The 17189-nt window shown below is 40.3% G+C and overlaps 1 protein-coding gene across 2 annotated transcripts in view; it reads right to left on the reverse strand.

Annotated features, from left to right (window-relative positions):
- The window catches only part of TMEM104 (transmembrane protein 104), a 77256-nt gene that overhangs the window by 56933 nt on the left and 3134 nt on the right, over positions 1-17189 (reverse strand). For both annotated transcript variants that reach the window (XM_083598216.1, XM_083598217.1), the window contains exons 2-6: positions 15494-15588; positions 11480-11601; positions 6484-6565; positions 6016-6112; positions 5308-5388 (exon numbers count right to left, since the gene is read on the reverse strand). In XM_083598216.1, the coding sequence (XP_083454342.1) occupies positions 5308-5388; positions 6016-6112; positions 6484-6565; positions 11480-11601; positions 15494-15538 (427 nt within the window). In that variant the 5' untranslated portion in view covers positions 15539-15588. The remainder of the gene's footprint in view (positions 1-5307; positions 5389-6015; positions 6113-6483; positions 6566-11479; positions 11602-15493; positions 15589-17189) is intronic.

Here is a 17189-nt window from a genome sequence, read left to right on the forward strand (position 1 = left end):
ATCTGTGGGGGAGATATGAGAATTCTGCTTTGAACACTGGGGAGAACTCACATGTCCTGGAAGTTACAATGTCAAAGCCTTAACACAAATTCATATCTCAAAAAACATGTGAAAAGAAAACAGTGCAAACCAGTTTGCAATAACCTTCTGACCAAGGGAGGAAAATAATTTGTTAAGTAAAGAAAACAATTATTCACTACACCAGAAGTGAGGAACCTGTAGCCCTTCAGATGCTGGCTGACTATAACTCCCATCAACACTGGCAATAGTAGCTCGGGCTGATGGGAGTTGGAGTCCAAAAACACTACATCAATAACTGACTACAAGGAGAGGATCGCAAAAGACTGCAGCCGAAAATATTTTTCCTATATTCAGAAAGACATTAATAGTGCCTTTAATTCATCACAGAGCCTCCGGAAGAGTACACATTTCATATTGGGAAAGATTGAGAAATGAGATCACAGCTATTCCTTACATTTAAATAGGAGTGAGTATCTCAGCATTACTTGGATAAATGGGACAGAAGAAAAAGGGTGAAGAAAGCTTAACAAAATTAGGTGTCCTCATATCATATCCAATATGTATGTACATCAGTGCAGTGAGTCGTGCCGTCATTTATCCACAGTAGTGACTCCAAAATTAGGTCCACAGCTAGTTTTTCATAATACAAAGTGACACCAAGTCCAACACAGCAATCCTAACCATGTTTTCTCAGAAATAAGATGCAATAGGTTTAATGGAGCTTACTCCCAAATAACTGTGTAAAGGACAGCAGCTTTAAGTGTCACATCCAGAATGTCAAATTTAAGTAAATATCAAACAAAATAAAATAAGGAAATTATACTCACTTTACACAACTTTTTATTTACCAACATATATAGGTAAATAAAATAAAAAAACAGAAAAGATATAATATATACTTTTTTCAGCATCAGTAAAAAGATATATGACATTTGGGCTTCATGGAATACTAGCAAGCAAAGGAAAATTCTGTCTTAAGAGATGCGAGATCTTTCTTTTAAAGTGTTGACATCTATGGAGAAAAAGCTGAAAGGAAGCATGCTTTAACAAATGCTTGAAAAGGTCACCACAACTCAAGAGATTGGTTTCCCCAAATGATTATCAATCAATGCCTAAACAGTACCTTGTAAATGAACATGGTAAAAGGACACAGTGAAGGGGATGGAAGGAAGAATTGCTATTATTCACTGTTGCCATCAGACCAACAGGTACAGTGCCCAAGCTGCTAGGTCACTTGACTACAGCCCTCTTACATCTAATTTACACTAGGAACTCTGTAGAAAACAAAAGTTGAATGTACTGCTTTCATTTGTTTGGCAAAATAAAGGCCTGTGCCTTAGCCACAGTAGCTCAGAGCATTTAAAATATTCAGATAATCTGTATTTTAAATATTTTAAAGCTTCTAACAATTTGAAACCACAACATTTTAACCAATTCTGTTGTCCTCTGCAGAACATCTCAGACCCACTTCTATGTTGTTTATTCAAGGCACAGATCTCAGCTGAGGATTTGGGGTGAAAGCACCACCCAATAGCCTCCACCCTCTCCACCTACAGATAGACGTTAGTGTTGTTTCTGTTTTATAAACTGCCACCAACCTTCATTGATCAATACTTTCATTACTGGACACAAAACAGGAAGATCAATGACTTCCTGCAAGGATGGTACATGATGTATGTGCCTTGAATCCATTATTACAATAAATGACTTCTGGATCCCTGATAAAGAGCACCCAGCTATCCTTCAGAATAGATTCCCTTCACAGCCAGAGGCCCTTTTTTCTCCTTAGAGTTAAGACTGCAAATCTATTCCCTACAGAAAGCAGACAAGTCAGAGGTGGAAGATTTATACACAGCTCAACTCTTAAGATTGCAGATCCAGAGCATGTCAAATTGTTAAGATAGTCAAGGGAAATGAGCAAAGAATACAGTGAAAACAAGGATTTTGCTTTTAACAGGCCAATAACTCTCAAAAGAAGGTATAACAGAGCCGCAACACATCTTCACCTAGCCATGAAACTCTGAAAGCCTTATTCATTGACTGTACTGCATAAATCTCATGACCCTAATAGCAAACCTGCCAGGTTGCGGTCGGGGTGTAACATTAGCATACAGTCACTGTGCAGACTTGTTTGGGGGTTCAAATAAAACAACATAATACACAGAATGGGGCAGTAAGAAGTTCTCCCTTAAGAGCAAATAATTGCTATAGTTCACTGAAGAATGCATGTGCAAATTCTGATTATGCTTAACTGCAGTAAGCCTGGTTGAGTTCTGAAGGGATGGGATTAGAGAATTAAGACAGTTGAGAAGATCTGGCACTTCAGAGGGGAGACGAAGACATCCAAACCAACTGGAGGAGAAAGGCTTCTACACAAACCAGATAAGCTGCCCAGAAACAAAGATGAATAGATGAAGCAAGAACAGGAGATGTATGGTAGTAAACAGAAGCCATTAATGTAATAATAATAATAATAATAATAATAATAATAATAATAATAATAATAATTTATTTATACCCCGCCCATCTGGCTGCGTTTCCCCAGCCACTCTGGGCAGCTTCCAACAGAATATTAAAATACAATAGTCTATTAAACATTAAAAGCTTCCCTAAACAGGGCTGCCTTCAGATGTCTTCTAAAAGTCTGGTAGTTGTTGTTCTCTTTGACATGTGATGGGAGGGCGTTCCATAGGGCGGGCGCCACTACCGAGAAGGCCCTTTGCCTGGTTCCCTGTAACTTGGCTTCTCACAGCGAGGAACTGCCAGAAGGCCCTCGGCACTGGACCTCAGTGTCTGGGCAGAATGATGGGGCCTACTTGGTGCCTTTAAAATAGGGTTGGGGAACCTGTGGCCCTCCATACATTGCTGAACTCTCAACTGCCATTGGTCCCAGCTAGCATGGCCAGTGATTAGGGATTTGGGGAGTAGTACTAAAACACCATCCAGAGGGCACAGGTTGTCCAACTCTGCTTTAAAATGAAGGGGCTCTTCAAGCCTAGTATCAAAATATCTTGCCTATCAAATGATCTGTGGGATCTGCAACCTCTTAAAATTACCTGAGAAGTTTGGGGAAATGGCTCTCTATGGAAATCCTCACTACCACCTATCTGAAGGAGATAAGTGACTCGAGCAACTTTTAAAAGGGGCCACAATAGTGTGCTGATTGAAACCCAAGAGAGTCCGGCCAATCTGAATGCCCTGTCTTTCAAAATCACTCTCTAGGATTTAAACACTAAGCTGGTCACTCTAATACAGGCATAGGCAAATTCGGCCCTCCAGATATTTTGGGACTACAACTCCCATCATCCCTAGCTAACAGGACCCGTGGTCAGAAATGATGGGAACTGTAGTCCCAAATTATCTGGAGGGCCGAATTTGCCTATGTCTGCTGTAATACATGTTTAATTAAACATTGGCTTTCAGCTCATCCATAAAAGTTGTGTGTACAAAAACAGTCTGCCAAAATGCACAGCCAATTTTCTTGACATGTCAAGGATATGTGATCCATCAAAAAGTTCATCTTCCTGTACTATCCAAATTTGCATAAATTGATGACTTACTGTTGCATTACAGTTATGACAAGGAAAGAGATGCAGCAGAGGTAAGAAAATGAGAATAATATCAGACCTAAAGGGCACAAATGGAGGCTACAGGCTTAAGATCACCTCCAAAATCCATTTCAAGATCTTTCACAGACACCATCCACACATTTTAAAACTTTCTGGACAACTTTTCTTGATACAGAAACTAGTTGTTTTATAGAGCTCAGAGATCCTCAGAAAGCTAACTTCCATTACTGTCAAGGTACTTGTGGATCTGTGAAACCTGCATGATGCTTTCAAAACTCTGAGCACCAAGATGTCACTTTAACATATAACATATAAGATGTCACTTAATACATAAGACAGAACAGAAGCAAATATCGTGGAAATACAGGTATCCATGACTTTGAGGGGGGGCCTTCTTTCACCAAACCTCCTGTAATTATTCAATATTCACATTCTCTCATCTAAAAGAAGGAACTTGACAGCATGGTCTACTTATGGTAAAGGGAAAACTAAAGAATGAAGGTTTTGTGTGAATTACAAGTTGAATAATTAAATAATTAAATAATATTCAACTACTACTGTTCTGAATTCACACATGTGACCTGAGCACCCTCTGCTGGGTGAAGTTATCCATCACAGCAATTAAAACAGAATGCTAGCATACCATTCAAGGCAAGCGGTTCATATCTCTAGCAGTTCAATCTGGGCTAAGTATTTAAATGAATCTGTAATTGGGCTGAATCTTTACAACCTACCCACTCAATAGGATGTCACTCACAGGTTTATTTTATCTGTACTGCTCTCAACAAGCCTCATTAACACCAAACCCAAAACCAAGTTCCTTCTGTCATATTGAAATACACCCAACAGTAAAAAATTTTTTATAGTAGCTAGCTCCAGTTCCCAAACCCCAACTCCTATGTCAAGTAGCTCTACCATTGCTTAAGAACTTCAGTGGTTTCTTTGAGAATGAAAGAGTGCAAAAGTGCAAACAGGATGCAATTTAAATTACTATTTGCTTTTATCCAGGATGAGGAGTACAGCACATTAGGGATATGGAAAATGTTCAGCACCTTTAACAGTACTGCAAAAATTGTTACCTGGAGCACAATACATATTAGTAAACATTTTGAGACTATTTAATACGGCATTTATGTACAGCAAAGTTCTTCAGCTGACTATCTTTCTACTGCCAGTCCAGATGTGTTATATTCATTCCTTTAAAAAAATCAAGCCTTATCAAAGATAATTATTTACACTCTGAGACAGAAAGATAGATTAGTGTCACATGTCAATCTTTTCTTTAAAACTACAAGCACTTAAAACTTTATTTTAAGTGAGACTATGTCTCTTGAAGCCAAAATACATGAACACACAGACAAGATGGTACCTGTTTCTCCACCTCCAGACATAATTAGTAGCCAGGAGAAGTAGGTATTCAGTATCTCAAGCAGATTTGAGACCACAAAAAGCCTTAAATATCCCTATTTAAAAGAAGTTATATATTCACATGGGGTGGGGTGTCAAACTTGACATTTAGGCTTTAGGAACCATTCAGAAACACTCTCGAAAAGTGGGTGATTCCTATTATGGTTCGCACATGTAGTTTTCACTTGAAATTGTCATTCCTCAAGAAAAACACCAACTACTAAGAGATTCTGACAAAAGCTAGGTTAAATAAAAAACAACCAAATATACATAATATGAAATAGAGCCTTCGTGGCTTGGAGGTAGTTACCTTTATTGAAGAACATGGATGCCATCTGGCCCATCTCCACCCTTTCAGTGATTTCAAAAACGTTAGGTGCTCCTCGTCTCTCTGCAGGGTTAGAGGGAAGGAAACTCTTAGCCTACATCTCAAAGATGGGTCCCGCTCAAGCCACAACCTGTTCTCTCTCCATCTTGCTCAGACATGTAAATTAACACTTTCCTGTGTTGCTTATAACAATAATTGCCTGCAGGAGACCAGAAAAGGAAACTTTATAACAGTTGAGATTTCCCTCCCCCCTACAAAGTAGGTACTGTACATGCAAGGCAGAAGGACAAATAAAACTCTGCAAACTATTACATTTGGGATTTTACTTGCAAGGCTATAGGTTGTTGTAAGTTAAGATGCTGGCTCAGAGTTAACATTTTGGTCTGAAAGGAAACTCACAAATGATTTCATATAAAAAAGATTCAGGTGGTTTTCAGTTGTACATTTTGTGTCACTGAAACCCTGTGGAAGCAAGGCTAGGGAGAAAACAGGGTTGCCAGTGGCTTGATACCTTGATAAACTAGTTTTCTTGAATTGTAAAAATGCTAGTATTGTGTTTCTCAGAAAGCTACTACATGTGCATGTGTATACAAGACACAGGGAAAGTAGGCTGTGTCTAACTTTCTCATTTGTTCTCTGCACTGAAGAGCAACTCATAGGAGTGAGAAAAGTTTCTTGCTAGATACTTACGAAGAGATAGGATAGGTCGTGTCTCTGATCGCTCGTAGCCTTCAGGAAGAAGAACATCACTATCAGAAACGCCAGATGAAGAATCCTCATCATCATCCTAGAAGAGTAAGAAATAAGCATAAGTGTTCAAAATATAGAATAATTTCAGAATTCTGACAAGAAACAGAATGTCAAGAGGTAAAAAAGAGGAGTCTTTACTTGCTGGAAAAAAGACTAAACCTCTCCAGCCGAAAGCCTTCTGGCATGCTTATAGCTTCAGCTGGTCCACCAAAAGGCTGAGCATCCATCCCAGTGCCAGGGACAAAATGGCTAGGTTTGTGATGAGTCAAGTTTTGCAACATGGTGCAGAATCTACAGCCAGATTTTAAGGTAAACACGTAACAAATGAAATGAAAACAGATCTGCTCCACTGAGATTTTATAGCAATGAAGAAAAATAATTAGCAACCAAATGAAATGCCAAACAAACCTTGTGCTTTTCCATTCTCTTCCAACGAAGCTGGGCATTTGCAGCAGCCATGGCCTCCATTACAAAAGTTGTGGTCATGTAGCTGGCGGAAAAATGGCAAAAGTACCAGTTGGTTAATAACAATGGGTTGCAATATTCCATCCCCACCTACGCAGTCTTTAACCTATATATTCTAAGGTGCAAAGTGTAAACAAAATTGGGGATTAAGGGCATGACTGTACACAGTATGGGCAGTCACACAATTGTTGTTCTTGCATCTGTCCTGTTTATGTATAAAGCATGGAAGAGATTCTAATTTTGTATCAAAAGAGTCAGATGGGTTTGGAGAGCTGGTCTTATTCTCCCCATGCTGCACTGCTGCAGACACTTCTATTTTCCTGTCCTCCATCATTTCAGGGACTTTTCCACTAGAATCCAGCTCACTTACGGTACTGTGGCTGGGCTGAGTTGGACAAAAAGTGTGTAAAGTGATGGAGTGCAGAAATGTAAGACAAATTAGGAGGGAGGCTCAGCTCCCCTTACTGGAGGACTCATCTAATGTTAAAGAAATGCTCTCTACCCTGTTCTCTGTTCATGAATGGTGTAGATACTTGAAAAAGAAAATTTGCTTGCTCCCCATAATGTCTGGACATTTTCTTAGCAGTACGGCAAAAGAAAATTAACATGAGCAAAGACTCTCAGGCATGGCAGCATTGAAGAAAGCAGAAAGACTAGTGCACAAGTGTTGCATCTACCAGGAGCATATTCTGAACAACCTTAACTGAAATGAAAAAAGCTGCATAAATTCATGTCTCTGTTCTTATGTTACTCCCATTTATTTTAATGGAATTCCTGCTGAACAAATCTTGGTGGATTATATCCCCAAATGTCAAGAATTACAGAACTGAATCTAACTGGAGTAATAAATTATAGGATAAGCACATTTCATAGGACATCTCACTATACATCAATTACACCAGGATGATCATGGGCAGTCATGGGGGACAATTCCACTATCTACAATAAGGTGCAACATGGTAGCTGTAAGAGATTTAGTGCCTTGGATGGAAGGTGCAGCTAAGGTGCATGGGACTAAAAAGCTTTGGTCGCCATGATGAGTGTGTGGCCCTGCTTCTTCTACTTGATCTCTAGGTGACTTTCAAAACCAGTGACCGTGGTATCCTGCTGGGCCAGTGATGTGGAATGGGTATCAGAAGCACTATGCCACAGTGGTTCCGTTTCTATTTGGGTCATAAGCAGAGACCAGCATTGGAAGAATGTTCCACTGTTATGTTATGAGGTTCCACAGAACACTATTTTATCTCCAACGTTATTTGCCATCTATATGAAGCCATTGGGATCAGTCATTAGGCAATTTGAGGCAAGGTGTCATTACCATGCTGATAACCAGTTATATTTTTCTATTGCATCTCAATCAGGAAAGGCAGACCTGGACCAATGCCTGGACACAGTAGTGGGCTGGATGAGGGCCAATAAATAATCTGAACAAGATAAGAACGTAAAAAAAGCCCTGCTGCATCAGACCAATGGCCCACCTAGTCCAGCATCCTGCTCTCTCAGTGCCAACAAGATGCCTTAAGGAAGTCTGCAAGCAGCACTCGCACACAAAAACATTTTCCTCTTCTATGGTTTCCAGCAACTCCACTGACCTTGGAGGCAAATTATAGCCATCATGGCTAGTAGCCTTGAATTTGTCTAATTATCTTTTAAAGGCATCCAAGTTGGTGGCCGTAACTGCCCCTTGTTAGAATGAATTCCATATTTAACTATGCACTGTTTGGAGAAATACATTGTTTTGCCTGTCCTGAATAGTCCGACATTCAGCTTCATTGCATAATATATGTTTATTTTTTCTACAAGCTGTTTTGAGATACATAGTGCAAAGTGGGGCAAAATTATTTAAATAAACAAATAAGATACTGACAGAACTATATCAGTCTAAAAGACTGATCACTTGGGTACCCAAATGCACTCAAAGACCTAATGCTGGACAGAGTTAGAGGAACCACTTAAAAGATTTAAAAAGTGAAGGACTGAAAACATTTTCCAAGAGCTGCCAGGAAGATAGCTGAGAGCAAGTGATCAATCAGTTGTCCCCATTCCCCATTACCATTTGCTTTGTTGATCTTATAAATGAATTGCCATTACCCCAGTTAGATGACCATGTTAAGGTTTCTCTCTCATTTTTACTAAAAACTACAATCAATCTTATTTAAACCACAAAAATGGTTTCTTACTGCTTCACCAACTGAACTCATTTATCAAGTTTGAATGAGAAATTAGTTTTGCTAGGATTAGAGCACAGCAGCAACATCCAGAGGCCTGGATAATTTCCCCTATGTTCTTTTACTACACTGAGCATTCTCCAGAGGATATTAGGGAGCCAGAAGTGCAAAACAGAGGAATGGAAGGATCAGGGTAAAAAAATCTCAAACGACTTGGCACCAGTGGGCAGCATTTCAAGGCTGATACAAAATATATACAGTAATTGCAAACCAACCCATATCCCAACAACATCAAGAAATGAATTGGAAAAGAAATCAAAGCATGAGACAGAGAATGCTACAGGCAGGCTTCAAGGTTCTGAAATAATCTCTTTTACAAAGCCTCAGAAGCAATTCAGTCACTGGTACTGCAAGGATTTATGCTTCCCATCCAACAGAACTTACACTTTTATAATGCCTTTCCTTTCACAGATGTTAAGCAATTTATAAGATTATGTCTCAACATGAAAGCAATCCAGTCTCAACCCAGGGTAAAAGGGCACTGGAAGAGAGTATCCCTGTCCAATGTTGAAAGGCAATACTTTTACAATGGAACAGTAAAGTACATAAAATAACTGCAACAAATTAAAGCAGCAGGCACATTCATCGGAAGCCCACAAAATTTAGGCTGGCCTTGGTAGATAACCATTAGTTGTGTCACCAGCAATCCCTCTGCAACAGAGGAGACTGGGTCAGGTTTTTTTACTTCTCGTCAAGTTTTAGAGAGCATCTTGCTTCTTCTGTCCATCCCCAAAGCATGCTGCAACAAATATGCAAGATTGACCCCTCCTTATGCAATTTCCTGGGTGTCAGATTTCAAAGGAAGGATACAGTCTGTTTCTCCCAATTGCAGTAAAGGTAAAGGTACCCCTGACCGTTAGGTCCAGTAGCGGATGACTCTGGGCTTGAGTGCTCATCTCGCTCTATAGGCAGAGGGAGTCAGCATTTGTCTGCAGACAGCTTCCGGGTCATATGGCCAGCATGACTAAACCGCTTCTGGAGAACCAGAGCAGCACATGGAAACACCATTTACCTTCCCGTCGGAGTGGTATCTATTTATCTACTTGCACTTGATGTGCTTTTGAACTGCTAGGTGGGCAGGAGCTGGGACCGAACAACAGGAGCTCACCCCGTCGCGGAGATTCGAACTGCTGACCTTCCAATCGGCAAGCCCTAGGCTCTGTGGTTTAGACCACAGCGCCACCCGCGTCCCAATTGCAGTAAGTGCACCCCTTTTCCAGTGGAAACACAAGGGGGGGAATGGTCTCTCAAATCTTGGACATACAGAAGGAGGTCACCCAAGAGAGACTTGTGGTCCCTACAGATCAGCTGACTTTTGTGGATCCCTGACATTCATGATAGTAGATTATCAATTAAGATGACACACACACACACACACACACACACACACACACACACACTTTTTATTTTATTTTTAAATTTAAAGCAAGGTTTTACCTTTAATCAGAAAAATGACACCTTAGTATTGTGGAGCATATGCTACACACTATCAGCTAATAATCAGCTTTATATATTGGTTCTCAGAAGCTAAAGGGAAAGGACATAGCAAACAAGTTTTCCGCACACCAGGGTAGCTGCTCCTGCCCAGGAGCCTGAATTTAATAACCTAAACCAAACAAACAAACAAACAAAAAACCAAGAAAAGTTTAGCTAGACACAATTCAGCTCACCCAAAAGTGGTAAGGAGGCAGAAATACCCTCACCACCACCTCAAAAGTCTGCAACTGGCCTCTATATTGTGCTTGGTCAGATTCACAAATCTTTTTTCCAATTGTGCTCAAGATACCTAGCAACTCATTTCAGATCATCCAGCTACTGAATAAATCATGCTCCTATGAAGCCTGGGAGGAAGATGCCAAGGACCAAGCCTGGCAGTAGTCCCTGTTAACCTCCTATTCTACAACCAAAGTTGTTTTGATGAGGTTTGACTTTTGCAATGTTAAAGTTTCATCAGCTTTTCACTACTATTAACAAACATAATTCCTCTAAGGAGCAAAAGACAATCCTAATCCATGAGAGATAACAACATCAAGTGTGAGGAAACGTAAAAGAGCAAAGTCCTTTTGACTTGGCCACAGACAGAAAACTCAGAAATGGGATAGAAGGAAGAGAGAACTCTCTTTCCTACCATCTTAAATGGGCAGGTATCCAGTAATTTCTGGTATCCGTGAGACAGATGCTAGGCCTCACTGGATAAAATTCAGACTGTACCCAGATTGCTACTCTACACGTGGCAGGAAGCTAGAGCAAGTTCTGCTCCCTGTCCATCCAAGCATCACCTGTCTTGCCTCTGATGCTATTGTACATAACGTTCAAACAGGGTGTTCACATTTAATGTGCCACATGTGTGGGCTCAGAATGTGCAATAAATGTCCAATGTCTGACCACAGAACTCGAGCAAATGCACCCCATATTAGAACACCTATGTATGGATGTAAGGTGGCAATGGAGGCAAGGGCTGATGTGCCAAATGGGCAGGGAGGAAAGTGCATTCTTACTCTTCAGCACATGTGGGGGAATGAACTAGGTAAGAATACTGTCTGATCTGCCTTATGTAAAACACTCCCTCAAGGCCAAGGCACAACTTTCTTATTGAAATCACAATGGCTGGGTGACAAATGGACTGTATTACTTAGATACAAGTGACACCTTTGGGATTTACAAGTTCCCAGTAGATTGTTAATGGAAACTGACATGCAGAAAACTCTTACCTCATGAACCCCAAGAACATTATTAGGATGAGGCTGACAAGCCAACCAGCAGTGGCAAAGGCCTTTGGCATAGTCAGAGCTCCAGTCCCAACTATGAGATTGAACATGTAAACCAGGCCAACCTGCAATTAAAGAAATCATAAATGTTAAAATCATGTGACTTTTAGTTGTTAAAAAAGACTGTTTGGCTAGCAATCCCAAAATGGCCAGAAAGCAGCAGCCTCCATAGACAATCCAAACCAACATGGCTACTATAATGGTGCAGTTTTATAGAAAATATTATCGTCTCAGTAGAAAAATGCTTTTTAGCTCATACTTACACAGTTAGGTAGTGTTTAATGTTTGGCCTTAGAAATATTAACAGTTGTTTTTTTAAAAAAAGAAAAAACACCTCTGCAAACCCTCTGCAAACCACAACTTTCCAATAGCCCAATAGTTTATTTCTTGTTTTCCCAACCTAAGCCTTCAGGATGAGGGAGATTACAGATAAAATCTCCTTCTCCACATAGCAAGAGTTAAGCAGAAAGACCAGACATGCTGGTGAAAGGACATAGCCTCAAAACATCATGTGAGTTGTATCAGTGACTGTCCCTACCCTATGACACGAAGCCCTTTACTCAAGTCCTGAAGTTCTCTCACTTGCCATGTTTCTAACTCCAAAGGAAAGATTCTCTGAAACTAAAGGTGTTGCAAAGAGGCTGAGGTTTTTTTATAGGGGGAAGGGTGGTACAGTTACTCAACTTCACCCATGAGGAGCCAATATAGGGTGTGAGGTATTAAAGGAGCATTCCACAGCTTGCCAACTATTAGCCAAACAGGAGTCTGACAAGTAATTTTCCTCCCAAGTATATTTAGCAGTGAAGCAGATGGAAATTTTCCCTTATTGGGACACCAGAGGAATCTTGTTAACGAATGGGAATATCTGCATGACAAGCTTGTTGTCAGTAAAATCAACCCTTAAGAAGAGCTATTCTGAATTAGTTCCTGCCTCAGTTCTTACATTTAAATGTCAGGCTAAGACCAGGCATTATTCTTGTTTATTGAAGAACATTACATTAATAGTAACAGCAAAAGAAATTTGCTCTTTTGTTTAGTAAAAACCTACTTGCCTTCCCACAGTACAAAGTGCTAAAATGGAACTACCTCAAGGGGCTCAGATTCCACAATTTCTATTTTTAATCTGCTTTATCCTGTAGGTTCAACACTGGCTCTATCTGCAGCAAAAACAAGAGTCATTACTATTTGTGGGGCAGTGCCCTCATAACTAAAACAGTTCTGTATTAAAACGTAGCATGAAGAACTCATGTATGAATAGATTTGGTAAGTCAGAACCACAATGGGTAATTAAGGTGGCAGCTCAGTGACAGATGACAATATCTGAATGTAAAAGACTCCAGATTCAAACCCTACCATCTCTAAGTAGAGCTGGGAAAGATTTCTTCTTGAAACCCTGGAGAGCAACTACTAGCCAATTCAGACAACATTGAAGCAGATGAACTAATGGCCACACTCAGTATACAGCTGCTTCCTATGAGCCCTGGGCACTAGCAGGAAAATAATTTAAACTTATTAAAATCTTGTGTCATCTAAGATACAGTATCCATTAGACTTGAAGTGCAAGAAAGTAGTGCAGGGAGGATGAGAGAAAGAGCACCACTGATGGCTACCTTCCCCTTATTAAAATTACTGGAATGCCCATTATCAGAAGACAACCATCTACCTGGAATTCATGTCCACTGTCAAACACACAATTTTTAAACCAAAAGTAACCATAAATAAAATTACCTTAAGAACAGGGAACGTATACAGTTTATAAACCAAATGCTCATGGCAGAAGTTCTGAACTACAAATGCATCCTTCAGAGACCTTTTATGCATAGCCATTCACTTCTCTTTGAGAGAACAAGGTCCTCCTGTACTTACTGGCATCTGAACAGCAAATGCATCTTTTGACTGCTTTCCCAGAGGATGAAACAGTAGATGTCAGTTTGCAAAGCGATTTTTTTAACTCGTTGGGCAGAACTGTCATTCCCTGCATACACCAACTCCTGGCTCTAGGCCTTAATTGGTTCTGCACACGAAGCCTTTGAGGACAGAAACCTTGGAGGTTTTCTTTGACTGATTAAAAAGAACAGTATAGGGAGGGAAGATTTATTTCTGATACTGGTAGAATCATATTTTGGGCCCTCCAAAAATGAGACAAGTACCATTTTTATGCTCAACAGCCTGAAGATTTCTGCAATGCTATAATTTTCAATCTGTAAGGTACTTGGTAATTTAACATCTTGGGAGTCTATTTTTCCCCTTGAAGATTGAGATCAATCTTCCTTGGACTAAATGTACCAGCAAGCATCACTATCCGATTAATGTCTTCTCAAAAATCACTTGCAATCAGAAAACCACCACTCATGAGGATAGCTTTGACAGAGAGCTGTGATGGGTTATATATTAGGAAGGAGGACAGAGTCCACTGGTATGCCATAAAAGGGCATCAGAGGATGCAGCTTCAGCAACTCTCAACTCTTGTGTATGTATGTGCACTGCTTTGAAAGCCTCTTTGTTTATCTCAATTTTTATATTAAGAAAATACTTTCCTGATGTTTTAACCACTTGTTGCTGCAAGATGGCAGCAACAAGAATTCCAACTATGGAAACAGAACAGAGCCTACTGGGGCAAGCACAGCCCACCAGCTATTTAAGAAAGCTACACAAATTTTAAAAACCTTTGTCCCCTGTGTTGCAGAATGCCTCTGCACTGACTGATGTAAACATGCACCCAGGAATCTTTTGCACATTCTTTGTGCACATGTCTTTTTATTGTTACATGAAGCGGTCTAGACTGTAAGAGAATGTGTCACTGCCCTAAAGACTTCACAACCAGAAAAGTATAATCATGTATTTAGTATGCTTGCACACTGCTCTTCCCTGAAGAGCCTTTTACATATGGCTTCCAGATAGCCTTCCATTCAGTGAAATTACAGGACAACACCTGTTCAGCTTCACAGAAGAACAGCCTGGTGTAACTTTGCACAACTACATCACTAAATGGCACAAGTCTGAAAACTGCTTTGAAGGTGCCAAGTTGTAACCAATGCTGTCCTCCTTTACATGGAAGGTTCTTTGTGCCCATACAGGCATCTGCAGACAAAAAAGGGAGGTGATTTTTTGCAAATTTCCCCTTTCTTCACCATACTGTGTCAGAGGATCCTCCAATTCCCTAGAAAAGATGGGGAGGGGGGCCCTCCCCCTCTTCTTCCCCCAACCTTATACTGTATACAACACTAATGTCTGATGTCAAATGTAACTAATCTGTAGAAAGGACTTTAGAACTTGAAAAAAGAAACAATGTGCGTACTTTTATAAACCAAGAAATTCTTTAATAAAAAATATTTTTAAAAAAAATAGATGGGGAGGGTATGAAGGTGATAGCAGCACAAAAGCGGAACTAATGAAAATCACCTCCAACTGTTCATGGAATCCTCTGCTGGATCAAAGAGACTTCCATGACTGGAAGGAAAGCATGGGATAAAATTCGCCACATCTAATTTCTGGCTAGTCTATCCACTACCCAAATTACTTAGTTCCTCTTGCCTCTGATATTTGGGATTCTTTTCCCTCTTGTTAGTATTATATCTATCATAATCTAACATATGTTGAAGCAACCTTATTCGCTGATGCAGCTTTAGTGCAATTACACACTTTGAATATTCACCAGAGACTCAATAGAGGGTATTTGGCAAGGTTTGCTAAGCATCAAAGCATGTTTAAAAACACAAGTTTGATAAGCTTTTAGAGCATGTGTGGGTGAAAAGAGCAAGCAAGTCCTTGTATTAGAAAAGTTTCCTGAGTTTTTTTCCAAATGCATTGTAACACAAGTATAAAATGCCTATCACAATTTAAAATCAAAACAAGAATGTGGGGGGGGGGGACCATGAAGAAACAGGAGCAGGAAATACAGAGCATAACTGTGCTGCTTGTCTCCAGCAAGAGACTGTAGTAATGCTAAATACTCACGTAAGGTGAGTACAGCTCTCCTGTATCAGTAATGCCTCCAGCCATGTTGAAGCCGATGAGAGATGTCAGTTCCTTTTGATCCAACCACTGTTAACCTGAAAGAAATTTTATCAGCTGTTTACAGGAGTCAACAAAGCAAGCGGTAACTGCAGTTCATCACTGTGCATTAATGCAAGTCTAGTAGTATTGCTGCCTACCTTCTCTGGAAAGAAAAGTAAACAGATTCCCCCAAATCAGCTAGTTTAAATTTGAAATCAGAATTCTTCACTTGACAAGGTGCCCCATGATATACTTGTAAAGAAGCTGGTAAAATGCGGTCTTGACTATGCTACCACTCAGTGGATTTGTAACTGGCTGACTGACCGAACCCAAAGGGTGCTCATCAATGGTTCCTCTTCATCCTGGAGAAGAGTGACTAGTGGGGTGTCACAGGGTTCTGTCTTGGCCCGGTCTTATTCAACATCTTTATCAACGACTTGGATGATGGACTCAAGGGCATCCTGATCAAATTTGCAGATGACACCAAACTGGGAGGGGTGGCTAACACCCCAGAGGACAGGATCACACTTCAAAACGACCTTGACAGATTAGAGAACTGGGCCAAAACAAACAAGATGAATTTTAACAGGGAGAAATGTAAAGTATTGCACTTGGGCAAAAAAAATGAGTGGCACAAATACAAGATGGGTGACACCTGGCTTGAGAGCAGTACATGTGAAAAGGATCTAGGAGTCTTGGTTGACCACAAACTTGACATGAGCCAACAGTGTGACGCGGCAGCTAAAAAAGCCAATGCAATTCTGGGCTGCATCAATAGGAGTATAGCATCTAGATCAAGGGAAGTAATAGTGCCACTGTATTCTGCTCTGGTCAGACCTCACCTGGAGTACTGTGTCCAGTTCTGGGCACCACAGTTCAAGAAGGACACTGACAAACTGGAATGTGTCCAGAGGAGGGCAACCAAAATGGTCAAAGGCCTGGAAACGATGCCTTATGAGGAACAGCTAAGGGAGCTGGGCATGTTTAGCCTGGAGAAGAGGAGGTTAAGGGGTGATATGATAGCCATGTTCAAATATATAAAAGGATATCACATAGAGGAGGGAGAAAGGTTGTTTTCTGCTGCTCCAGAGAAGCGGACACGGAGCAATGGATCCAAACTATAAGAAAGAAGATTCCACCTAAACATTAGGAAGAACTTCCTGACAGTAAGAGCTGTTCGACAGTGGAATTTGCTGCCAAGGAGTGTGGTGGAGTCTCCTTCTTTGGAGGTCTTTAAGCAGAGGCTTGACAACCATATGTCAGGAGTGCTCTGATGGTGTTTCCTGCTTGGCAGGGGGTTGGACTCAATGGCCCTTGTGGTCTCTTCCAACTCTATGATTCTATGATTCTATGCATTGCAAATTGCATAATTCTCACTAAAGTCCATAATCCTTTTAGAGAATCTAGTGAAATACCAGCCACATCAAAAACAAGGATCAAAACTAAGGTTCTCCTGTCACTCTAAAAGTATATAATCTAGCCAGATGATATAGTAACACACTTGAATGGATTATAATCACTAAGGGGAAAATAGATTTAAGATCTTTTATTTAAATTAAGTCACTTACTTTACAATTTACACATCTCCTGAACAAGCATTCATGACAATTGGTTGCTAACAATTAAATATAATTGTTAGATGTTTTACTTGAAGGTT

This window comes from Podarcis filfolensis (assembly GCF_964270895.1).
Source record: "Podarcis filfolensis genome assembly, chromosome: 2".
Taxonomy (NCBI): Eukaryota; Metazoa; Chordata; class Lepidosauria; order Squamata; family Lacertidae; genus Podarcis; species Podarcis filfolensis.